General features: G+C 45.8%; 1 protein-coding gene, 1 long non-coding RNA gene and 1 pseudogene across 3 annotated transcripts in view; 1 reads left to right on the top strand and 2 right to left on the bottom strand.

Annotated features, from left to right (window-relative positions):
* Positions 1–1767: 1767 nt before the first annotated feature.
* Positions 1768–4538, bottom strand: LOC139039138 (uncharacterized). The gene is made up of 2 exons (XR_011492354.1): positions 3958–4538; positions 1768–2214 (listed from the first exon to the last, which is right to left on the bottom strand). It is a non-coding gene; the product is annotated as an uncharacterized lncRNA (long non-coding RNA).
* Positions 3377–25899, top strand: part of ITGB3 (integrin subunit beta 3) — a 62804-nt gene continuing 40281 nt past the window's right edge. For both annotated transcript variants that reach the window (XR_011492352.1, XM_070479584.1), the window contains exons 1-2: positions 3377–3482; positions 23581–23666. Coding sequence is in view for 1 of the 2 variants with exons in the window: in XM_070479584.1 (XP_070335685.1) it covers positions 3416–3482; positions 23581–23666 (153 nt within the window). In the remaining variant the exon portion in view is untranslated. The remainder of the gene's footprint in view (positions 3483–23580; positions 23667–25899) is intronic.
* LOC110139144 (heterogeneous nuclear ribonucleoprotein R pseudogene) lies at positions 20420–23110 on the bottom strand (annotated as a pseudogene).

The raw sequence follows: 25899 nt of genomic DNA, 5'->3' as shown, positions 1-25899 counted from the left end.
TTCTTTTAAACTAAAGAAACCTGGCAGACATCACCTTCACCATGAGATCAAAGCAATAAGATTCATTGTTATGTCAAACACGACTTAATGACGAAACACCCGCCTCCCCCACACACATGCATACACACACACCACCTGGTATAAGGTAATGACAAAGCATACACTTTTGGTGATATTCTTGCTTGGAAAGCTTCCATACAATCATGAGAAAACACCAGAAAAACCCAGAGTGAGGGCCATGTGTGTGTGTTTAGTCACAATCTCAGTCATGGCCAACTCCTTGTGACCCCATGGACTGTAGCCCACCAGGCTCCTCTGTCCAGTTCCAGGCAAGAATACTACATCATAATTGGCCTAATAATTGACACAAAAATGTCAAGGTGATGAAAGAGAAGAAAGACTGAGAAAATGTCATAGATTGAAGGAGACTAAGGAAACATGGTAACAATACAATATGGCATGCTGGATTGGATCTTAGAACAGAAAAAGGATATTAGTGGAATATTGGCAAAATTCAAATATTGTGTCTAGATTAGTTAATAGCATCATACTGAGCTTTCTGTGTTCAATAATTACAATATGGCAATACAAAATGTTGACAGTAGGAGAAACTGAGTGAAGAATAAAAGGGAACTCAATATTTCGAAACTCTTCTGTAAGTGTAAATGATTAAAAAAAAAAAAAAAACCCAGAGGGAAAAGACAAGGAAACAAGAATATATATGATGGGAATTCCTTGGTAGTCTAGTGGTTAAGACTCCATGCTTTCACTGATGAGAGCCCTGGTTTGATCCCTGGTTGAGGAACTAAAATTCCACACACCTCATGCTGAAGCCAGAAAAATAAATAAATAAAATAAATGATGGCTGGCTTCTCATGAGAAACAGTGGAACCAGAAAACAGTGGGACAACATCCATAAAGTACTGAAAGAAAAAATTACCCTATTAACCTAAAAATCTCTATATAAGAAGTATCATTAAAAATGAGACAAATAAAAGTTGAGCATTTTGCTTTTTAGTCTCAAAGTCATGTCCAACTCTTTGCAACCCCATGTGCTGTAGCCCATCAGGCCTCCTCTGTCCATGGAATTCCTGGCAAGAACATCGGGGTGGTAGCCACTTTCTTCTCCTGGGGATCTTCCTGACCCAGGGATCGAACCTGGGTCTCTTGAGTCTCCTGCATTTACAGGTAGCTTCTTTACCACTGAGCATATTTATGGCCTTTAAAGTCTGCTAAAGATAGTTCTTCAGGCTGAAGGGATTGGAAACTTGGACAGCATATTTGCTGGAGAGGTGTCCACCCCAAGTGATTGGTACCAGCAGTGTTAGGCTGGGGAGACACCTAGGTGAATGGGAGATAGTTTATATACATGAGAATGAAGCAAATAAGTAAACATCTAGGTGGAGATGAAACCTGTGTGATCTGGATTTTGATCCACTGTTAAAAGGGCGTCTAACCTAGTCGCCTTCTAGCCGTTAGGAACAGCGTATGGAGCTCAGGTCAGGAAGCCCAGTGACCCTTTGTGGGTGGCTCCTCCCCTGCCCCCTTGCAAATTACTAATGACATTTCTACTGATGTGTGCTCTTCTTTTCCCTAGTGTTTGGGAGGTCTGAAGAGGAAATGCCCATCTCTGCTGAGGGTGGAGCAGAAGGAAGGGTGGGGGGGATCAGACATGGTTATATGGAAGAGGTGACATATGAGATGTTCTGATAAGTGGAATTTTCCACGTGGAAAGAGGAAGTAAGATCAGTCAGACAGGCAGGCAAGGAGTGTCTGGGAATGTTACATATCTTTTTGAGCTAGGATGGGAGGTGGGGCTGGAGACCTGAGGCAGGGCCAGTTTCCAGGTATCTTGTGCATCTCAGGAGAGGGCTTAGGGAAGCCCAAGGACAGCCTGGAAGGCTTTGGAGGAGCCCAACATCTGGAGAGATTCCAAATCCTGCCTGATGCCTCAGGGCTTTTTCTTTTCTTCATTTAAAAAAATTTTTGGGCAGCTCTGGGTCACAGCTCTTTGTTGCTGAGTATGGCTATCCCAAGTTGCAGTTTTAGCAAGAGGAGGCTACTCTCTAGTTGCACTGTGTGGGCTTCTCATTGTGGTGGCTTCTCCTGTTGCAGAACCAGCGCTCTAGGGTTCCAGGGCTCAGTCATCGCCGGGTACCGTCTTAGCTGCGTGTGGGAACTTGGTTCCTGGACCAGAGAATGAACCCAGGTCCCCTGCAAAGGCAAGTGAAAGTCACTCAGTCATGTCTGACTCTTTGAGACCCCATGGATTGTATAGTCCATGGAATGGGGACTATACAGTTCATGGAATTCTCCAGGCAAGAATACTGGAATGGGTAGCATTTCCTTTCTCCAGGGGATCTTCCCAACCCAGGGTTTGAACTCAGGTCTCCCACTTTGCAGGCGGATTCAATATCAGTTGAACCACCAGGGAAGGCCCTGCATTGGCAAGCAGATTCCTAACCACTGGACCACCAGGGAAATCCTCAGGCCTTGTTTTCCATTATCCTTAGAGCTTCCTATTGAGGCAGCCTGCACCAGCCCCTATCTGTGGTGGGCTCCTGCTCCGTCCCAGTGCTGTTGCCTTTGAGCTTCCCGAAGTTTCTAGTTTGTGGAGGACCCAGAGACCCATAAGTAGGGATCCAGGGAGGCAGGAGGCCTTTGAAGAGAATGAGATAAAGCTCTAAAGCCTGTGAGTTTGAGTGCAGGCAGTATGTTGACTGTCTTGAAATGTTTATCAGATACTGTGCTTACTCCGTGCAAGCACCTATTTGCAGAGAAAGGCCCTTTATGCACATCAAATGCTTACACAAACTTGAGATGCGGTCTTGTCTTCAAGAGGCTTACTGTTTACTGGAAAACCAAACTAATCCAAGATAAATATTAGTGAATAACAAAGGACTAAACAGGTGCCTGGCACAGAGTAGGCGTTCAGCAGGTTTGTCAATTAAATGAATGAACGTATCGATGACCAAAAGTCAAGGTACAGAGGGCAGGTGCCCGAGGACCTCGAGGGAAAGAGAAAGCCGTGTGGGTGTCTCCGAAGAGAGGGCACAGGTTTCTGGCTTTTCTAAGCATACCTAGTGCCCGATGCGGACCCTGGGGCCAGGATGTCCCTGGTGGATGCGCCCTCGACCTCCCTGGGGTCCCAGTTTTGCCTTGCGTACCCGCAGGCGATCCTCGCGGGCTGAGCCGCAGCGGCAGAGAGGAGCGGCGGTTTCCCACTTTCCGCCCTGCGGTGGAGGGTCCGCAGAAAGGCCGGAGGGGAGGGCGCATCAGTCCACGGCCCGCCCCGTTGCGTCCCACCCACCGCGTCCCCTCCCCTCCGGCCCCGGGAAAAGCGGCCGCGGGCGCCGCCGCTCGCTGTGGGGCGGGAGGACGCTGCCGAGAGGGAGCGCGGCGGCGGGCGGACGAGATGCGAGCGCGGCGACTCTGGGCCGCGGTGCTGATGGTGGGGGCGCTGGCGGGCGTCGGCGTCGGAGGTGAGTGGGGCTCCCGCGCGGTGGGGACCCGGGTCTCGGGTGAGCCACGCCGCGCTCCTGCCGCAGCCGAGTGTACAGAGCAGACGTAGAGCGGGGAAGCCGGTCGGGTGGTCCTGCGCCCCTGCGCTCAGAGTGCGCGGGGCCAGGCTGGAGACGTCGGAGCTGGAAGCTGGGGACCTTCCGGGCTCCCTGCGGTCAGGGCCAGCCACTACCTAGCGGCAAGTCCACCGGGACACCCAGCTAACTCGTAAGCCGAGTTAGGCGCCTGTCCCGGGCGATCTCCACGTGAGCGGCGCGGTGGGCGCATCTCTGAGTCCGGAGTTCAGTCCCGGCCGCGCGCCTCGCAGGTGGTCCCGGCCGTGCGAAGGCAGGGTGGCTCCCGGAGCCCGGGCGAGCTTCCCGGGGCTGTTCCCCCGCGCTGGCAGAGGGTTGCGGTTGTCGCTTCCCAAATGAGAGCGTGTGCGCGCAGACTTACCGGTTACTCGACATTTCTCTCTCTTTGTGTACACTTTCTCCCAAGTTTCTGTCTGTTGAGTTTTTACTTGGAGGGTCCCCGCGGGAGCGATTCGGAGGAGGACGAGGTCTGTGCCTCCTACAGTGTCCTAGGGTGGCGGCAGTAGCCTCCGCTTCCGGGACAAGCCCAGCATCCGAACACTCTCCACTGCGTGCGAACGGCCACGCCAGGGGTCCCCGGAGCTGGCTTGGCTCCTGGCTTTGTCTCTCCTGCTGCCGCACGCGCACTGTCAGCTGCCAAGGCAGCTGGCACTCGGCCTCGTTGGTGCTGGGAGGGGCACAGCCCAGGTTGCTCTTTCTGGTGCTCGGGTGACCCTCCCAGGGAGAACTCTGTCTCTTGGTCCACTGCGGCGTTTCTCTGCAGCGGACGCACAAGTGTGCACACACCTACTTTTAGTGAAAAGGGTAGTACTCATGATAAGTAGTACTCCCTATGGCTCCGTTGGTTAAGAGTCCGCCTGCCATGCGGGACACCCCGATTCGACTCCTGGGTCTTGAAGATCCGCTGGAGAAGGGACAGGCTACCCACTCCAGTATTCTTGGGCTTCCTTTGTGGCTCAGCTGGTAAAGAATCTGCCTGCAATGTGGGAGACCTAGTTTCCATCCCTGGGTTGGGAAGACCCCCTGGAGAAGGGAAAGGCTACCCACTCCAGTTTTCTGGCCTGGAGAATTCCATGGACTGTATGGTCCATGAGGTTGCAAAGAGTCGGACAGGACTCAGTGACTTTCAATTTCACTTTTTCATGGTAAGACAACTTAGATTCTACAGAAGATTAAGACTTATTGCTAAATCTGTCAGGAAATACTTGATGACTTCCTTTAAGACTCTTGTATGTGTACAGATTGTCCAAGATAGGGCAACAGTATCTTAAAAAAAAACAACACTTTATTGAGGTAGGACCCACATTTTAAAAGCTGTATATATTTAATGTATATGACTTGAATTTTGAGATAAGTATACACTCATGAGATCATCACCACAGTTTATGATCCACAACTTGATGAAGGAGTTACAGATAATACATAGGGGGCTGTTTAAGTTATTGCTGCAGAAGCTTCCCATGTAGTAGATGCTCAAACAAGTCAACTGATATTTTTAGCCTGCAGTGAGTGGCCTGATGACTATGGCCCAGAATTATGAATCTCCAGCATTCAACCCTGGGAGAGGTTAGAGTCTTGGTTCAGATGCTGTCTGAATGGAGAAGTCTGGAGGCAACTCGGCGTTCTCCGGCAGCAATGCCTGCTTCCGTGAACTTAAAACATTTTTTGCTTTCTTTTCACATCTACAGTTTTCTGAATTTCTGAATGATTTCTGAATCTAATCATTATGTATTTTTACAGTTTTAGAAGTAAGATAATATGAGATAGAGTCTAGCATGGTGCTTGGTTCAGCTGGTGAAGATGAAGAGTGCATTTGTTATTTTGCTGTCTCTCTCTCCACCCCTCACTTCTAATATACTTTTTGTTGATCTGGTTTACACAGTTATAATGATCTGTATAGGATTCTACTGTGCTGACATACCTAAATTTGCATGAATTATTCTCTTGGGGATCTGTTTACAGGTTCATCATTGTGATTGGAGTGATTCCAGAGTGGTGATGGGCTATACTGAGTTAGCTAGCCCCAGAGAACCATTGAGAGGCAGGGTAGAGTCCTATTTAAGAGTATGGGCTTAGGACTTCCCTGGTGGTCCAGTGGCTAACTTTGGGTTCCCATTGCAAGGGGCACAGGTTTGATCCCTGGTCGGGAAACTAGATCCCACATGCTGCAATTGAGAGTTCACTTGCCACAACTAAAGATCCTGCATGCCTCAGGTAAGACCCAGTGCAGCCAAATAAACAAATTAAATTTAAAAAAGAGGATGAGCTCTAAGCAACTTCCCTGATCATCCAGGGGTTAAGACTTCATCCACCCTTCCACTGCAGTGGGTTCTGGTTCGATTTCTGGTCCAGAAGATTTGCTGCTCTGGGAAGTCCCCCATCTGCGAGGTGTGGCCAAAACAACCCACAAAAACAAACAAACAAAACAAAAACAACAGCAACAAAAATCAAAAACAAAGGACAAAAGATCATGGACTCTAGAGAAGACCTCCAAAGTAATAAACCCCCAGTAATAGTGGCTTTCTCAATGTCTCAGTGGGTAAAGATACACCTGCAATGCAGGAGACAAAGGAGATTCAGGTTTGGTCCCTGGATTGGGTAGATTCCCCTGGAGATGGAAATGGTATCCTACTTTAGTATTCTTGCCTGAAAAATCCCATGGACAGAGGAGCCTGCCAGGCTACAGTTCAAGGGTTGCAAAGAGTCAGACACAACTGAACAGAGCAGAGAGCAAAAGCAGTTTCAGTTATATTTCACACCCCCCTCACTCCAGTGTTTATGACTGGGTTGCAGGGATCATCTGATCCCTGGGAGGCAGATATAGTATGAAAGTGGAGAGCTCTGTTGGAACCCAGTGTCGAAGGGACACAGACTGGATGGGGATGTCACAGAGAGGCTGTCCCAGTGTGGGATAGTCTGGTAAGGGGAGAAGAGAGGTTGTTTGGTGGTAGACTTGAGTTTTGGAATTCATGTGCAAAGATGAGCTTTTTGACTTCACTCAAGAAATATTGGGTTTTGTGGCTTCCCCAAATATGGGTCTTTATTTTAACCCAAGACCTACTGAGTAACAGGTTTGTTTTCTATCTAATTTGATTAGTTCTGAGCTGAGGTGCTGATTTCTCCTCCTGAATTTATAATCTAAAACTCTCCAGCTGAAAGGAACTCTCAGCGCCTGGAGAGACATAGCAGGGGGCTTTTTGGCTGGGGAAAGGAACAGCTGTGGTTTGAATGTGTGCGTGCTAAGTCACTTCAGTCATGTCTGACTCTGTGACTCTATGGACTATAGCCCGTCAGGCTGCTCAGTCCATGGGATTCTCCAGGTAAGAATACTGGATTGGGTTGCCATGCCCTCCTCCAGGGGATCTTCTTGACCCATGGATCAAACCTACATCTCTTGCACCTCCTACCTTGGCAGGTGAGTTCTTTACCATTAGTGCCACTTGGGAAGCCCAGCTATGGTTTAAAGCCAATCAAATGTGGGTTTAATTCTTCTTTTTTAGACATTTTATTTGTATTGGAGTATAGCTGCTTAACAATGTTGTGATAGTTTCAAATGGACAGCAAAGGGACTCAAATGTATACATGTATCCATTTTTCTCCAAACTCCCCTCTCATCCAGGCTGCCACTGGATGTGGGTGTAGTTGTTAATTTTGCCTCAGTATCTGTTTTACCTTGGGCAAGTGACTTAATCTCTTAGGTCCTCTGTTTCCTCCTCTATAGAGTGGAGGGATTAGTACTTCTACAATTGTACCAATTAAATGAAATAAAGGCACGAAATAAGTTTTCAATGGTAACCACTCCTGTCATTTTTCTTGTCCGTGGTAACTACAGTGTTTTGGAGGTTAGACTGTTAGTGCTTCATCCATGCATAAAATTCAAGTTCCTAGAATGAGACCCATGGGGTCCCTCTTCCCACACTTATGTGATAGGGGCTAAGTCGCTTTGATCATGTCCGACTCTTTGCAACCCTATGGACTATAGCATGCCAAGTTCCTCTGTCCATGGAATTCTCCAGGCAGGAATACTGAAATGCATTGCTATGCCCTCCTCCAGGGACTCTTCCCTATTTCATTGGTATATCTCAGCCACTCTGACCCAGCAAGAGCTCACACAAGAGCCCAAGGGGGAGTGGGGGTCTCTCCCCATACATTTGCTTTATCCACAAGAAAACTTCAAGTCCTGTCCCCGGGAAAAGAGGGAAGTAAAATATATTCACAGGATTTGAGAAGGATGCATCTACTTTGTTCAGTACTCTATGTGCAGTGGTTGGAACATAGGTGCAAAATATATACCTATGGAAAGGCATCTTGAGGAGATATGCCTCACCTTAAGATATCCAATATTTGAATATGTGCATTCATTCATAGATGATCCTCAAATGCTCCCTCTGGGCATTCTGGAGGATATTAAAATACAGTCGAGACCATGAGTTCTTTGGGCACTTGGACCCCAACACTCTTGTGCCATTTAGACCTCTGCTCTGAAGGTCCTGGGAACTCAGAGGATCTTCTGTGAAGTGTCTGCCTTTGTCCCTGTCTTCTGGGAGAATATGCATGGGAGGGCAACATTCTCCTTTCCACCTTTCAAAATTGTAAGTGTGAGTGGCTGAGGTCTCCTGGGGACAGCATAAATGAGACAAGGAGGCAGAATGAGGAGAGGGAGTTAAGACAGGGCTCTGGACTTTCCTAGTAGAAATTCCTCCTCTGCAACTCCCCACCCAACTCAGGATCTCTGGTTATCATTCCCTCCCAGACCCAAGACTCCCGTCCTTTTTGGCAGGAATAGCCAGGAAGCATGCCTGCAGGAACCACAACTCATGAATCAGCAGACAGATAATTAACTGGGGGAATGACTGAGCAGCTTCGGGATCGACTGCTTAGTTTGACCCATCCCCCTCTGCTGCCCACAGAGCTGGCCTGCTGCTTCACTCCTGCCCCCTGGCCCTTTCTGAGTGGAATGGTTGTCGTGGCTGATGGAGCTCAGGTCACGAGTGGAAAAGCAAGTGGAAGCAGAGGAATGAGGCTGCCTGTCCTTCCTGGGAGTAAACTGCTGGTGATTTTTTTAAGGGGGAGACTCTGCAGCAAAGAATTTATAAAATCTGCCTTTCTCTCCATGCACAGTATCACCAGGAACACTCTTCTTTTTAAAAATTAAAGTATAATTTATGTACAGTGAAGTGTGTTCTTTGTAGGTGTTCAGTTCTATGCGTTTTGATAAACACACAGTCAAGTGGGCTTTCTGAGTGGCTCAGTGGTGAAGAATCCGCCTGCCAGCGCAGGAGACGCAGGAGACTCTGGTGCGATCCCTGGGTCCAGAAGATCCCCCAGAGTAGGCAATGGCAACCCATTCCAGTATTCTTGGCTGGGAAGTCCCGTGGGCAGAGGGGCCTGGTGGGTTACATTACAGGGGTTGCAAAGAATCTGACGCGACTGAGTGACATGCACGCACCAGAGCGGTGGGGGAGAGCGGTGTCTCCTGCTAGGACTCCTACCGGTTCAGAACAGACCACACTCTCTCCTGGGAGTTTCCTGAGGACTGTTGGAATGGGCTGGACCGAGTTTCTTCTGGAGTTCCCCTTGAGCTTTGGGATTCCAAGAGGTTACCAAGTTTTGATGCTGAAGGTGCTCATTTGTATAGAGCCTGGCATGCTCTGGGGAACCTACATTTAAATGAATGCAAATCTAGAGACTGAGGTAGAACAGAGGATATGTAAAAATAGCTTTATATATATATATATATATTTTTTTTTTAGCTTATAAAAGTAATTCAACTTTTTGTGGGGGAAAAAAAATAAGTCAGTGGAGTTCCCTGTCCATCTAGTGGCTAGGACTCAGGGCTTTCATGGTGGTGGTCCAGGTTTAATCCCTTGTCAGAGAACTAAGATCCTGCAGACCTTGCTCCGTGACCAAAAAATACATTAAAAAAATCAAGCAGTGCAAAAATAGAATCATGTAAAAAGTACAAGTCCCTTGTAGTCTTGTCCTTAAAGATAACCACTTAAAAATTTTTTTGAATTATAGTTTTTTATTTTTGAAATTATGAAATTATGATAACATATTTATAGGAGACTTGGAAAATAGAACAAGGTTACATATAGTTCCACTGTATATTGCACTTATTTTTTAAGTAGATAAATTAAGATTTTTAGTTGGAGTTTCATATCAAACTCTCAAAAATTAATAGAATGAATAAACAGAGAAGTAGAAGTCGACTTGAAAAGCACTATGAACCAATTCAACATAATTAAGATTTATACAGACAGAAAAAAAACAAAATTCTGTAAAGCAATTATCCTTCAATTAAAAATAAATAAATTTTTAAAATTAAAAAAAAATTTATACAATTTCCACACAACAGCAGGGTACAAATTCTAGTCAAGTTCCCATAGGCTATAAACCAGGAGACACTGAAACATATCCAGAGACATAAGATCAGGTACAAACATTTCAGGTCTTAAAGTATTGAAATCATACAGAGTCTGTTCTTTTATTAATGTAGAATTATGTTAGAGATCAATATCAAGAGATATTTGAAGATAGCCCACATGTTTTCAAGCACAGTGTGACATTTTCCAAGAGAGATCTTTGACTTAGCTATTGAAAGCTTCAATAAAGTTAGGAGACTAAAGAGGCACAGAGGGTGACTGCAGAGAAGAAAGCATTTAAATGAGAAATTAATATCAAAGATACTTTAAAAATCCCATGTATTTGGAAATTAAATGTCCACTTTTAAATGATGGGTGTTAAGATAACCACTGTTGACAGTTACTCCAGAATTCTTTCCTATGTATATGGAAACTTTATTTCCATAAATAAATTTTTAAGGAAATATTTTCCCATGTATATTCCACTGTATATAATTATTTATCTTTGTTGTTGTTTCTCAAGCAGAATCATTCAAAGTAGCATTATTGTCACTTAATAATATACCATGGACATCTTTTTTTTATCAGTTTATGGCTTTCTATTACTGTTTATTCCAAGAGCTGTCATTCTAGACCAAAGGCATATTATTATATGGATATATCTGAATTTTCTTAACCAAGACCCTGTTGGTAGTCATTGGGATCACCCCTAATTATCTGCTACTACCGATAAAGCTGCAGGGGACATCCTTGTTCATTATTATTCACCTTTGGAGCTAAAACTCCTGGGTCAAAGGACACGAATATTTTAAATTTAAATTTTTATAGCTTTTCCAAATTGTCCTCAAAATGGTGGGACCAATTTGCCTTCCTACCAAGACAGACTGGCAGCAAGGGCTGGTGGCACCAGATATGAGCAGCAGATATAATGACAAGATGTGAGCTGGAGGAAGAAAAGTAATGAAACTGAACCATCAAATGCCAAGTGAAGTGAAGTGAAAGTCATTCAGTCATGTCTGACTTTTTGTGTCCCCATGGACTATCCAGTTCATAGAATTTTCCAGGCTAGAATACTGGAGTGGGTAGCCTTTCCCTTCTCCAGGGGATCTTCCCGACCCAGGGATCAAACCCACATCTCCCACATTGCAGGCAGATTCTTTACCAGCTGAGCCACCAGGGAAGCTACGGAGGTCACCAAAAGGGCACTGCTTGGCTGGGCCTCAAACAGAGCTTGGTACAGGCTTGCCTCTCTTCTATATCGAGTGAGTCAGATAGGAGGTGGGTCTTGTGCTGATAAAATTTTCCAGAACTTGAAATGCAGCATTTGAATGAAATGTTAGTTAGTTAGAACATTAGGAAGAAACAGACATGTGTATAAAATTAGAGGGATCCTGGGCCCTGGGATGCTAGGCTTCCTAGAGTATTAGCCTACTGATATTTTCTGCCAGGAAGATATACTTTCAGGGCTGCTTGCACTGTGAAAATCACTAATTTAGTCCTGTTTGTTTTACGGAAAAGCAGAAAGGGAGGTCCTGAGAGGCAAAGTGACTTGCTCAAGATCATGCAGCTAGTTTAGTGGCATTGGAGAAGTCTAGGCCTGAGGGCATCTGTCTCCTGGCCAGTGATTCTTCACTGTATCCCATAGAGACCAAGGGCCCTTTCTCATCTGCCCCTGAGGTGGGTGCAGAATGTGTGGGGGTGGGCATTCCTAGTGCAGGGAGTGATTGGCATGAAGGTAAGGAGGAAGGAAACCAACATTTACTGAGCATCCACTAATTTTTTTTTCTATTTTAAAAATTAGAGTATAATTGCTTTGCATTGTTGGTTTCTGCTATATGACAAAGCGAATCAGCTCTATGTATACATATATCCTTCCCTCTTGAGCCTCCCTCCCAACCCATCCCATCCCTTTAGGTCATCACAGAGTGCTGAGCTGAGCTCCCTGTGCCACACATGGCTTCCCACTGGCTATCCAATTCACACATGGTAGTGTGGGTCGGGAAGATCCCCTGGAGAAGGAAATGCCAACCCGCTCAAGTACTCTTGCCTGGAGAATCCCATGGACAGAGGAGCCTGGTGGACTACAGTCCATGGGATCACGTAAGAGTTGGACACGACTTAACAACTCAACAACAACAACAGCTAAGTGTATATATGTCAATGCTCTTCTCAATTCATCCTCTCGCTTCCCTGCTGTGTCCACAAATCTTTTCTCTATGTCTGTGCCTGAGCATCCACTATTGATGGTTCATGTTATCTCATTTAATCCTAACGACTCTTGAAGTAAGTATTATGCCCATATTTGGGAGTGTTGGGGAAAGGAAGCAGTTGTTGAGGGTCACAGTGCTTGGCTGATGTGGTTGGGTTAGACCTGTTAAACACAAGGGAACAATGATAAGCTCTTGAACAGGGATGTGACAGAGCCTCAGAGTCACTGGACCTTAGAGAGAGCACCAGAGAGACGAGAGGATGTGCTTGAGGTCACACAGCCAGTGGAGTGGTTAAAGGTCTCCTGCCTGCTGTCTGCATGCTTCTCTCACCACATCCACTGTTACACAAAAATAACCTTCATTGGTTTTTTTTTTCTTCTTTTTTTTCTTTCATTGTTTTTTAAATTGGGGGTTAGTTGCTTTACAGTGTTGTGTTAATTTCTGCTGTCGAGCAAAGTGAATCAGCTATACATATACATGTATCTTCTCTTTGTCACACACACACACAAAATGTTCCTTGTTTTCTCCTCCTGCCCTCAGGGTGTTTTCCAGGGGTCGGGTGTTAATTTTAGATGGCAATTACATGGAAGACAGGACTCTGTCCTTTTTATGCGGTGTTCAGCGCACGGCTACTTGATTATACCAGTTGGAGATGATAACCTGACATGATGTGGCTTCTCTTATAAGGACGGGGCTACTGGCTGAAGAAGGGTCAGCGAAAGGGCAAGGCCAATGGTTAACATGTTTGAACTTTGTCCAAAGGGATCCACTTGCTCATGGCAAAATCTTTCCTATTTTTGGGTCTTGCCCCTTGTGCCATTGGATCAGCAAATCCTCAGAGTACATCTAGGGTCTAACCACGCCATGAACACCACTACCATCCAAATCCAATCCACTTCCCTTTGCTGCCTGGATTACTATTTACAAATTTTTAAAATTTATTTAATTTTGGCTGCACTGGGTCTTTGCTGTTGCAAGCAGGCTTTCTCTAGTTGCAGCCCATGGGGCTACTCTTTATTGAGATGCATGGCCTTCTCGCGGCGGTGGCTTCTCGTGTCGTGAAGCACAGGCTCTAGGCACATGGGCTCAGTAGTTGTGGCAGCAGGCTTAGTCGTCCTGAGGCATATGGGATCTTCCTGGATCAGGGATCGAACCTATGTCCCAGCATTGGCAGGTGGGTTCTTAACCACTGGAGCACCAGGTAAGTCCTGATGCCTGGCTTAGTTTATCTTGTAGCATGTAGGATCTTAGTTTCCAGATCACGGATTGAACTTGAGTCTCCTGCATTGCCAGGTGGATTCTTAACCATTGGACCACCAGAGAAGTCCCTTGACCGCTTGATATCCTCCCCCACTGATGCTTTATCCTGCCCTATTTTCTTTTTTAATAATAAATTTATTTACTTTTAATCGAAGGATAATTGCTTCACAACATTGTGTCGGCCTCTGCCACAGATCATTATGAGTCAGCCCTCGTCTGTTTTCTTAATGCATTTGAAATTGTACTTTCCGTTTGTGTATGTTTCGGTTTTCTGTTGAACATATTGGATTTTCTAAACTCCAGGAGAGTAGGGCGGTTGTGTATTTCATCAGTGTGCCTCCAGTGCTTAGCAAAGTGCTGGACACAGATAAGTACTCAATGAGTTTTTGTTGGGTATGAGTGAATAAGTGGCAACATCATTGATAACATCTTAGTAGAAAAGTATATAAGTCAAATGACCACTTTTCTGTTATCCATAAGTGGATTGACCATTGCAAAATGTTCAGTCTCCGCTAGTTTTTCTCAATCATGCAAAGTATTTCAGGTCAGTGCTTCTCAAAATCATGTCATATATGCTACAGAAATGCAAATCCATTTTACGTTAGCTTCTTAGGGCTGCTGTAACTGGGTGACTTAAAACAGCAGAAGTTTATTCTCTAGAGGCTAGAAATCCGAAATCACGGTGTCAGCAGGGCCATGCTCCCTCTGAGACACTGGGATGGACTCTTTCCTGGTATCTTCCTAGCTTTTGGTGATAGCTGGCAATGCTTGATGTTCCTTGTCTTCCAGCTATATCACTCCAACCTCTGCCTCTGTCTTCATGCGGCGGAATTCTATGTCTTCACCTGACATTTTCCTCTTATGAGGACATCAGTCACATTGGTTTAGTGTCCACCCTCATGATCTCATTTTGATTACATATGCAAAGACCCTTTTTCTAAATAAGGTCATAGTTGTAGGGCCTGGGAATTAAGACTCCAATATGTCTTTTGTGAGGATGCAATTCAGCCTATAACACATTTTAATATTGGTTAAGACAAATTGTACACAAATGCCTTCAGATGTTACGTACCATATTTAATTGTCTCAGATATACTTTAAAAAAAATTGGAAAATCTCTGAAATCAGGATATTTTCTGTATGGTTGGGCTTCCCAGATGGCTCAGTGGTAAAGAATCTGTCTGCTAGTGCAGGAGATGCAGGTTCGATGCCTGGGTCAAAAAGTTCCTCTGGAGTAGGAAATGGCAACCCACTCCAGTACTCTTGCCTGGGAGATCCCAAGGACAGAGAAGCATGGTGGGCTACAGTCCATGGGATAGCAAAGAGTCGGACTTGACTGATCCACTAAGCATGCACACACACACCTGTAAGGTAATTTGGACTCTACTGCTTTGGGTGATGCTTACTAGAGCTTTCTGTTCAGAGCACTGTGTTACCTTGAACTCCACCTTCCTGTCTTCTTCCCCTTCCTCGGCTCACTGAGCTGCTGTCACATGTAATGAAAGACCAAAATAAAATAAACTTTCTTAACAACTTGCTCCAGAGAAACCACTTGTTGCATGCACTGTGCAGTTAGGGTATGTTTTGTTCTTGGATGACTCACTCAGCCAGGTGACTGCAATGGAAGATCAGGCCCCTCCTGAGTCACCCAGTGTCCCCGTGAACCTGTTTAGGAAGTCACCAGTCAAAGGTCACTGGCAGGGCCATAACTCTTTCCTGGTGGACAGTAGGAGAGATATCCGCAGTGTTTGCAGTGTGGATCGTCCTCTCTTCCCACTGAACACCTGTCCCTCTGACTGAGCCCTCTTGGAGGGCCCACAAGTGTGGCCTGTTCCTGAATACTGACATCCTGTCTCATTGGACAACATATCCTCAAAATAGCTCTCATTGACGCATTAATAACTTCCACTGGTTCCACCTCCCTTCCTTGTTCCTCTTTTTTTTTCTCTATTTCCCCCACTATTTGTCTCTCTTCTGGTTCTGTGAATTGATCTGATGTGTCAAACCACAGCCTTCTACTTCTAACTTCCAGACCACATTCCTGGCTAATCTCGTCTATCTTTTCTAACTGGCATTCTTTTCTTGACCATCTCTTCTAGACTGGGTTTTTGATCACCTGCCTTCTACTGCTTGGGACTCAGGATAAAAACATCAACAACAAAAACAATAGCGTCAAATAGATGACCAATGAGGACCTGCTGCATAGCACATAACTCAGTGTTATGTGGCAGGCTGGATGGGAGGAGAGTTTGGGGGAGAATGGATACATGCATATGTATGATGAATTCCTTTGCTGTCCACCTGAAACTATCACACCGTTATTAATTAGCTATACACTGACACAAAATAAATAAACAAATGGCAACCATAGCAGCAGCAGCCTCTCTGGGTGCTTCTATTCTTGCCAGCTGCTGTGCTCAGAGTGTGCCAGGGGTTGGATCACTTATAAGTACCTTGGGAGGAATGGGACCAGTCTGACCTTGTTGCCTTGCTCTGGCTAAGCTGCCCGAAGAAATGGGTGGTGGGAGTTGTTAATTCATTTCAGGGACAGAGTTCTAATAAAGGACCCTCATTCTCCAGCAGGGCTGAATCTGGCCCTCTGAGACTGAGTAAGAAAAGAGGCCTTATGAATGACTGCAAACAGAGGCCTAAACTCCTTCCACATGTTTGGCAGGGAGGGGTGTCCTCAAAGCAGCAGCTCACTGAATCAGCACAGTCAGGCGCAGGGACTTCTGATGAGTCACTTGCTTTCAGTCACTGTGTTCCAGGGAACCTGCCCTTGGTGGGCAGTATTCTGGGGAGAGGGGGGAATCATTGCTCTCATGAAATCAACCTGTGGTTCATTACACAGAGGATGGGTAAGGGGAACTGGGTAATCATGACTCCCCAGCCATGACTTCCTAAAGAACTACCCCTGGCAGCTCATCTCATTTTCTGGGGTCAGGGACCGCCCGTTCACTGGGAGGGGGCCTGGTGTTGTTTATTTCACATCTGGTAAGGCATTCTTTTGTGGCAACAAGTCAAGGATTCATGGGAAATGCTAATTTGAGAATGAATGGAGGGCTAAATGGACAGACCGGGAAAAGTTCTCAAAAAACAATTTGATGGCGCGCACACCTCCGTTGGTCGGTCCTCTTCTCTCTTCTAACTTGTCCCTCGTCTCCCTGCTGGAAATCCGTGGTACTTATGTCCAGAATTACTCCCTTGGATGTTGGTTCTCATGAAAACTTCAAAAAGGGATGCCTAAAATAATTCAGGCTATGTTTTTCTCAGAACTCTTCCAATAAGGCAGTAAGGGGGACTGAGTTCACATCTGGCTGAGAAAAGAGCTAAGAGAAGGCCAGGCAGCCTTGGCAGGGAGAGGCCTCCTGGATGCATTGTGGGTTCTGAACACTCTGTCATTCTGACTCTGGCAGCTCTGGGAAGACTGGCTGCTTTTCTCCCATTAGAGTTAGTACACGGCTGAGGGCTGTCCCAACTCAGAGATGGCCTTGATGCCTTAGGGTCAGACCTGGAACTGCTGCTGTAATTTCCACCTTGCAGCCTTTGTGTCATACACATAGGCTGGAGTCAGTCAGAGGCTGGAGTCATAGAGGTTACTCACGAGCTTACATGTGACTTGCAGAATTTTCGAGTTGAGAAAGGCCTTTGAAGTTAGACAGACTCAGAGCTCCGAGGAAACATGGGGCTTCCAGGAGGCGCTTCAAAGATTCCACATATAATCTAGTGTTTTTCAGAGAATAGTGAAAATTTCAATTGTCCAAGGAACTGTATCAACCCATTTGTGTGTTTTATATTGGAATTCTAGGCATAATTTGGAGAAATGAGCTCAGTTGCCTAAAAAACAAAACAAAACTGACCTAGTCCAGGACTTTGCAATTTGCTCTGTATGTATGCGTGTGTGCTTAGTCGTGTCCGACTCTTTGTGACTCCATGGACCGTAGCCTGCCAGGCTTCTCTGTCCATGGGATTCTCCAAGCAACGATACTGGAGTGGGTTGCCATTTCCTACTCCAGGGGATCTACCTGACCCAGGGATGAAACCCACTTCTCCTGCATCTCCTGCATTGGCAGGTGGATTCTTTTACCAGTCAGACACCTAGGAAGCCCCATTAAATGACTCATCCAAGACTATGTTGTTAGTGGGTGACTCAGAACCACAATGTACTGATTGTGTGTGTACCTTTTCTGTTAGGTCACTCTGTCCTGAGCTGGATACTGTTGCAGTGTAATTTTTAGAGTTAAAAATATGATTCTTGTACAACTATAAAAATGAAGTGAAAGTGAAAGTTGCTCAGTCGTATCCGATTCTTTGTGACCCCATGGACTGTAGCCCGCCAGGTTCCTCTATCCATGGAATTCGCCAGACAAGAATACTGGAGTGGGTTACCCCTTCTCTGGGGGATCTTCCTGACCAGGGATAGAATCCAGGTCTCCCACATTGCAGGCAGATTTTTTTACCATCTGAGCCACCAGGGAAATCCAATAAAATGAACCCGTGTCAAAGACTTCATTCAACTCAATGAGAGAACCTGTAAGATGTTGATTAGTCTAAAAGAGATTTCAGGGAAGGGAGTTACAGTCAGTCAATGGAATGCTGAAATCGGTTGCCCAATAGATTCAATATTGGTTAATGTTCTACAAAGCAATAAACCTTAACCTCTGGTGGTTATCTTTGCTACTAGACAGAAATCATTTGCATTGTTGTTGGATAAGAATCATATACATCATTCTCTTTAAGAGTTATATCCATTGTTATTGATTTTCTACAGGTCAACTTCCACTCGTATAGGACTGTAAGATATCCTAATCAGTAGAGGTCAAACAAAGGCACACACCCCTAAAGTTATATAACCCCTTAGCCTGGTGAGGCTACTGGTCAACCCCTTGCGTTACCTTGAAAAGTCACCCAGTACTCCCTTTGCCTGTTTCCACATTTTGGATAGTTTCTTTTAACAATTTCGTGTGTATGTGTGTACGTGCACATTTTCTGTTCCCTCTCCCCGCCACCAGATGTTGAAAGGGAGTTCAGTCACTGTATTATAAAGTGGCCTGAGATACTCAGCTCTGTAAGAAGTTTCAGGGACACTGGGGAAACATCCCAATGATGAGGACGATTTTCCCTCAAATATATTTGCTGGTCTTACCAGCTAAGGAGAAGGGACCACTTCAGAAAATTGGATAAAGGAATTGTCAGGATAATTGAGTCATATCAGGAAGGGGGTCTGGGCTTCCCAGGTGGCGCTAGTGGTAAAGAACCCACCTGCCAATGCAGGAGACATAAGAGATTTGGGTTTGATCCCTGGGTCAGGAATCAGGAGGGCATGGCAACCCACTCCAGTATTCTTGCCTAGAGAATCCCATGGACATAGGAGCCGGGAGGGCTACAGTCTATGGGGTCACACAGAGTCGGACATGACTGAAGCAACTTAGCACGCATGCACAGGAAGGGAGTCTCCCTCATTCTATTCTTTGCACAGTTGTTCATTGGGATCTTCAGGGGATTTATTCCAGGCTCCCTTGACCAAAATCTGAGGATGCTTAAGCCCCTTATAAAAATAGTTTAGTGTTGGCGTATAACACACATACTCTTGTATTCCATAAATCATCCTATGTTCCTTACCATGTGAATGCTATGTAAATAGTTGTAAATCCAATGTAGATAAATAGTTGCTGCCATGTGGCAAATTCAAGTTTTGCTTGTTGGCATTTTCTGGATTTTTTTTTTTTCTGTATATATTTTGACCCTTGGTTGTTTGAATCTGTGGATGTGGGACCTATGGATATGGAGGGCTGACTGTACTGGAAAAGGCCTTCCTGGGAGCCCTGGAGGAAGAGAAGGTTTACCTGACCGAAGCCAGGAAGGCTAAGCTATGGGGAACATGAATGGGGGCTTCTGTCCAGGTGAATGTCTGTGGTTTACTTCCTGGCTGGACTTCTTATGGAATGCTTTTCATCCCTCTGGTTGTGTCTGCTCCTCCGTCAACTTTTTCTGCATCCTTTGACACTTTCAAGACCATTCACAGTCTTCAGTTGAACTGAGACAATTTGGAACCAGTTCTCAGAATTCTGATATAATCAGACTTGAGGGGTCCATGTTATTGGAATCCAGTAGTGATTTACTGAGCATCTACTGCTTTCTAGGCACTGCAAATGTAGTGATAAAAAGTCAAGGTCTCTATGATTAAAATCAGAGATTTCTTCAAAAAAGGAATGTTAGGTTCTCTTCTGGTGTTCCAGAAAGGTTCAACCCATCTCTTTTACATTCTATGTCAATAGTCCTGAGCGAGATTTAACTTTTATAGTGTCATTTTGAATGGCATTTTGTAGTGTACCCAATGCTTCTCTTTTACCTCACTGAATTCCATGTGCAAATCCTGTGACATAGATATTATCAACTTCATGGAGGTTCACCAGGTTGATTGAGGTCATGACATGTCTCGTTAGAAAAGCATTCAGAATTCAAATACAGGCTTTCCAACTCCAAAATTCCATGTTCTTCCAGCTTATATCAGTCAACTTTTTCTAGTATTTCTTTAGTTCTCCCTAAAGCATTCTATGCTTGCATCCCAAGATATATATATTGGGAAGCTTGAGAAGATTTCAGAAGATTTGCTTTCCCCTCATGGGCCAGTTGGAACTGCTGTGGCTGTCACCCCCTACCCCCATATTTAGGCTGGGTGTTAATATTAGTTCATCCAGGCTCTGAATTCCCTGTGTAGTGGCTGTGAATAAATCATTAAAGTAATTACCATGGCTCTGGACCTGAGATTTTTATTTGTACAATGTTGGTGTTAAATCAGTTGTTAAAGCCTTTCTTTATTAAATCTAATTTTTGTGTGTGTTTTTTTAAAAAAATATTTATTTATTTGGCTGCATCCAGTCTTATCTGTGGCACCATGAGATCTTCCGTTGTGGTGTGCAGACTCTAGAGGTCTTGGGCTCAGTAGTTGTGGTGTGTGGGCTTAGTTGCCCTGTGGCATGTGAGATCTTTTTTTTTTTTTTTTGTTTTGAATAGATTTTTGAGTTTTATTGAAATCTTACATGAGCAAGAAATTGGAAATACAATCACATCAAAGAACAAATTGTCATGGCTTTGACGTTTAAGCCAAACAAATTTTGTAGGGCAGGTTTCAAAAAGGTGTGAAGTTATAACAATTTAAAAACACAGTTGACCTACTTCTAGGAATGCAAAACATACAATCATAGGTTATTTTCAATACAAGAAAACTTAAATTTGTTTGCTTTTAATTTCTTCAAACTACTAAGACAAAGCACTAGCTTGTATTTTTATTAACAGCATACTCCATACCCCTAGGTAAGCTATCCCAAATCCAAAATATGAAACTGTCCAAAACCAAAGGTTCTGCAAAATCATGATTTTAACAGTGTGCTCAGATTGTTTTGAAGCTAAAATGAAGCCTGAAACGATAAAAGCATTGTAACTCCCAGAATAAGGGAACTCTGCAAGCCCAATAATGTCCAAGAGCATTTATGAAAAGAGGAAAAAATAAAAAGACTTGAGTATATACACAATAGTGATTTCTTCAGCCAAATACAAATGGCAGCAAATTGCTACTTAAAGATGAAACAGATAAGCCAATTTTTTTTGAAGGATGTAGATCTAGAGCCAATCGTATCTTGTCAATATCATTTTCAAGCCCTCACTTGTCTATTTCCACTGTTGCCCATAAGTATCCTGATAAAATTCCTGGTTGTCATTATCGTAACCATAGTTACCAGAACAGTCACCACCTTGCTGAAGCGGCTGTTGAGCGATGGGTTGGGAACCCCAGTTCTGTTGGTTGTTGGTCTGACGGCGCTTGGAGTCAGGTTGGTTGTACCCGTCTGCCTTTCTCTTGCCTCCTACATTGCCCCCACGGTTGCCCCGAGATCCACGGGAACCACGGCCTCTCTGCTGTTGTGCAGGACCCCCTCTGCCACCCCTAGAGCCTCTTGGTGGTCCCAAAGGTGCCCCCCTCTGTGAGTAGCCAGCTCTACCCCTTGGAGGTGGTGCTCCCCGCCCCCTTGGTGGTGGTGGAGCACCTCGCCCTCCCCTTCCTCCTCCTCTTCCTCTTACTGCATAGCCATCATCATAGCCGTAGTAGGGATCTTCATAGCCTCCACGATAGTCGTGGTAATCATAACCATAGTAATCATCATAGTAATCTTCATAGCCATAGTAATCTGGAGGGTAGCCATATCCACCTCTCCCCCCACCACGACCCCGACCTCTAATTGGAGGTGGCATTCGAGGAGGAGGGTGATAGTAATAATCTTCATACGCAGTACTCCTGGAGGCCTGTCTAGCAGCTTGGCGCTCTTTCCTTTTCTTGTCTGGTGGCTTGGCTAAGACTATTTCAATTTCTTCCCCTTCTATTTCTTTGCCATTCATTTCATCCATGGCCTTAACAGCTGCTCCTCTGTCTTCGAAATGAACAAATGCATAATCTTTCAACTTCTTCACTCTTTCAAGTTTTCCAAATTCAGAAAATGACTTTTCCAATATTTCTTCTGTCACTGTAGTAGCCAAGTTTCTCACAAATAAAACTTTCACCTTAGCCATGACTTCTGGATCTGGTTCTTCCACAGGATCAGCCCATTCAACTGTAACTACATTTCCCCACACTTTTACTTTTCCACTCATCAGCCGGCGTCTGGCTTGTGGTGCTGACTTGTGATCCTCATACTCAAGGAAGCAGAACCCCCGATTCTTCTTTTTGTCATCGGGTTGATGATAGAGAATAACGTCCACCAAACCCTCTGTTAAACCTGTGACTTTACTGAATTCTTCCAGAATGTTTTCTTTAGTCTTATTCTTCGGAATTGATCCAACAAAAAGCCTGTTGTTTGCCACAGAAATGCACACTCCAAGGTGTTTACCAGGGCGAATTTCATAGCTGTCACACAGTTTAACAGCTTCCTGCTCGGCTTCCTTTCCACAGAAGGTAATGAATGCATACCCTCTGTTCTGACCAGACAGTGGATCCATCATAAGACGCAGATCCCAAATGGGACCAGCCTTTTCAAAGAGGGGCACCAATTCATCCTCGTATGAATCTCTTGGTATTTTACCTACAAAGACTTCTGTTCCAATTCCAGGTTGCACGCCAGAGTACACACTGTCTGGGGGAGGACCATCATACTTCCTCTGTCCTGTGGTTACATCCAAGGTATAACCGGTCCTTTCAAGCAAGGCCTTGATCTTTGCTTCATCAGGTCCCTTTGTGGACTCTTGCACCTTGCTCCCCTGTTTCTCCCTTTGCCTGTAGGTCTTCATAACTCCACATAAAAATGCACTTTTGTTCTGAACATGTGATAAGTCACTTTCCTTGAACTGCTGTAGTACAGAGAGAGCTCCTTCTTCATTAAATTCCCTGAGAGCATCAATTGCTCTTTCATCAAGATCGACATAAGCTACCAATCCTGTCTGAAATATTTCATCAAGTCTTTCTGCCACCTTCTGAGGGAGGCCTGCCTCTATCAGTGTCTTGTAGTGTTCTGTGTGATTTACACTGGAAGTATCCATTGGTTCTTCCTCTTCTTTTAACTGTACCGCATTACCATTCACCTGATTAGCCATTTTATTATGCCACTAATGTCTATATAGAGGCAGACTCCGTGGTTAATCTCTGGGTGGATAAATGTTTCTCAAGGCAAAACTCAAATTCTGATGAACAGGGCAGAGTTGGGGCCGGTGGCCGGGCCCGTGAGAACCAGCGCGAGGCGCTTTGAAAACGACTAGAAATGGCGCGCGCGCCACCCCCTTGCATGTGAGATCTTAGTTCCCTCACCAGGGATCAAACTCACACCCCCTGCATTGGAAGGCAGATTCTTAACCACTGAACCACCAGGGAAGTCCCAATGAAAGCCTTTCCGTCAGTTATGATCTGACACTTGCTCCATCACTTGCCATCACCGTGGCCTCATCAGTTAAGAGCAGTGATGAGTTTCTCCTGACTTTCCTCAGCCTCCTTCTCTTTCCCCAAACCATCTATTTTGGGTAAGCGTCTATGGGCTGGTGAAGGTGTACTTGTGTCCGTCTGAGAGCTGTAAACTTGGGCATTTGGGAAAGCTAGGCAAGGATAAGGCAGGCAAGTTACTGTGTCAAGCCAAATTGGGTGCTAATACGTCTGTCTTTCTGTTGCAGGGCCCAACATCTGTGCCACACGAGGTGTGAGCTCCTGCCAGCAATGTCTGGCTGTGAATCCCCTGTGTGCCTGGTGTTCAGATGAGGTAAGGAGCAGATATCTGACTTTATTTCTTTCCCGGACTTAGCTGCCTTTGTGTAGAAACAGACCCATGGGGCTATCTCCTCGCTCCTAAGTACACAAGCCCTTGTCCCTTCTGAGCAAAACTAGGGAGAAGCCTTCCCATGGATGGATGTTGAAGGGAGCTGTCACGAGCTGTTGCTGGGAGTGCCATCCAGAGAATGTTACCTGGCCCTGGCCTTAGGCAAGTAGGCTGGGCCTCTTGGCCTCCCCTGTGGCTGTTTTACCATACTTTGCTTATTTTTGTTGGGGTCCAACACCCCCGGGAGGCTGGGCCTCAGGTCACAAAAAGGAAGGCACAAGGGAGTTGTAGGTACAGAGTGGATGCTGGCTTGTGAACATCCAGAATTTTTAAAAGGCAAATGACAGACAGATCTTGCACTTGCATGTGGGGCTGTTTAGTCAGGGGGCCTTTTCTCTCCCTTTCCTGTCTGACACTTGGGCTCCCCGTGGCTTTGCCTTATCTCTCTTTCTCTCCTTCCTTCCTTCTCTTGGGAAGGTGTTGATGAGAGAAGGAGCCGGGCCAATTTGGTGAGGCCGGGAGGGTGACAGGAAAGGGTTAGCTGTGTCTAGGCAGTGGGTTTGTTGTGTCTGGGGCCCTGGGGAATGAGTGTGTCTGAGGGGATGGCTGTGTTTGTGGCTAAGATGGGAATTTGGAGCTAGCAAGGGCCGGGCGTGAGTGTGGCTGGAGCGGGGCCAGTGATTACAGAGTGCGCGGCTGAGTCATGGGCCTCGTCCCGGCAGGTGGTCACCTGAACTCCTGGCCTGGCTGGGTGTTGGCCGCCTGAGGTGCCCGCTCCGTGGCTCTGTGAAGTGCTCTAAGCCGAGCCCCGGTTGTCTTTGTCGGCTCCTCTCCCCCATCTGCTGAGTTTCCTAAAAAGGCAACCTCCCTGGCAGGCTGCTGAGGGGAGGGGAGTGGGAGCTGCGAGGCCGTGTTTATCAACGAGAGGGAGGCCGGGCCGGCCGAGGCCAGCCCAACACAATGCCTTGGCCTCTGTGCAGTTCAGCACGAGAATGGCTTCCAGAGGCAGCTGCCCAACATCTGGGCCACACTGACTTCATTTAGCAAAAGAAACGTTCCCTGGGGCCAGGAGCTGGGGGTGGGGCATTGAGTGAGTCCTTCCCCTCCACCCCCGCAGGTTCTCCACCCCTCTGGGCTGAACTGGCCCCTCAAGTGTGATGTGGCCTCTCCCTTCTCATCTGCCATATCCTCCTTCCCTTGATCATCATCATGATATTATTAAGCTTCTTTTACAAGGAAATTGGAATTCTGCGGCTGAATCCTCGAAGAAGGGAGAGCTGGATGGGGAGGGTGCTGGATTGGAGGGCGTCTAGCTGGCTGGAGCAGAAGGGTTTGTCAGGGGAGAAGCCCTAGGATCGCTCAAAGGATGCTCCTCCCTCTGCCTTCCCCCCTTTGCAACCCAAAGCAAGACAAAAGGGAGAAACTGTGGTTCAGAAGAATCTGGGGGAAAAGAAAACCATTTTTGGAACGTCTCTCACCTCTCTTGATTGGCATAGGGACAAACCAGGTAATAGATATGCCGAGCCCCCACCAGACAAAGCCCTTAGGTCATGTGACCAGATTTTAGAGAAAAATGTAGAGTATTTAATGGTGGCCATGGTGGATTTTGTCCAATCTGAGGTGGGAGGAGGAAAGAAAGAGGGGAAGAAAGGTGCAGGATAGGATCAAAGCTTAAGTTAGGACAAGCCTAGGGATGGTGGGGTGGAGTCAAAGAGAAGAGGTGTGTGTGTGTGCGCGTGAGTGTGTGTGTGCCCAGTCATGTCTGATTCTTTGTGAACTGTAGCCTGCCAGGCTCCTCTGTCCTTGAGATTTTCCAGGCAAGAGTACTGGAGTGGGTGGCCATTTCTTATTCCAGGTGATCTTCCTGACCCAGGGCTCGAACCTGTGTCTCTTGTGTCTCCTGCATTTGCAGGTAGATTCTTTACCACTGTGCCTCTTGGGGTGTATTTCTTTGACCAAAGAAATCTAATCAGAGGAGGTAGGTGGTCCAAAAAGATATTTTCTGGGAGGATGGAATTTAAACAGTAAAGTGTTTGTTTGTTTGTTTTGAGTGACAAAGTCAGATTTACTGCTCTGGATTGAATCAATGGAGACAGGACCTAGGGGGCGGAAGGCGGAGACAGGAAGTTGGTGAAGCACCCTTTTGGCCTTCATCAGCATGCTGGGAAAGCTGGGG

This window comes from Odocoileus virginianus, chromosome 17, assembly GCF_023699985.2.
Source record: "Odocoileus virginianus isolate 20LAN1187 ecotype Illinois chromosome 17, Ovbor_1.2, whole genome shotgun sequence".
In the NCBI taxonomy this organism is placed as follows: domain Eukaryota; kingdom Metazoa; phylum Chordata; class Mammalia; order Artiodactyla; family Cervidae; genus Odocoileus; species Odocoileus virginianus.
The sequence above is the reverse complement of the archived record's forward strand: the minus strand, read 5'-3'. Positions and strand labels throughout refer to the sequence as shown.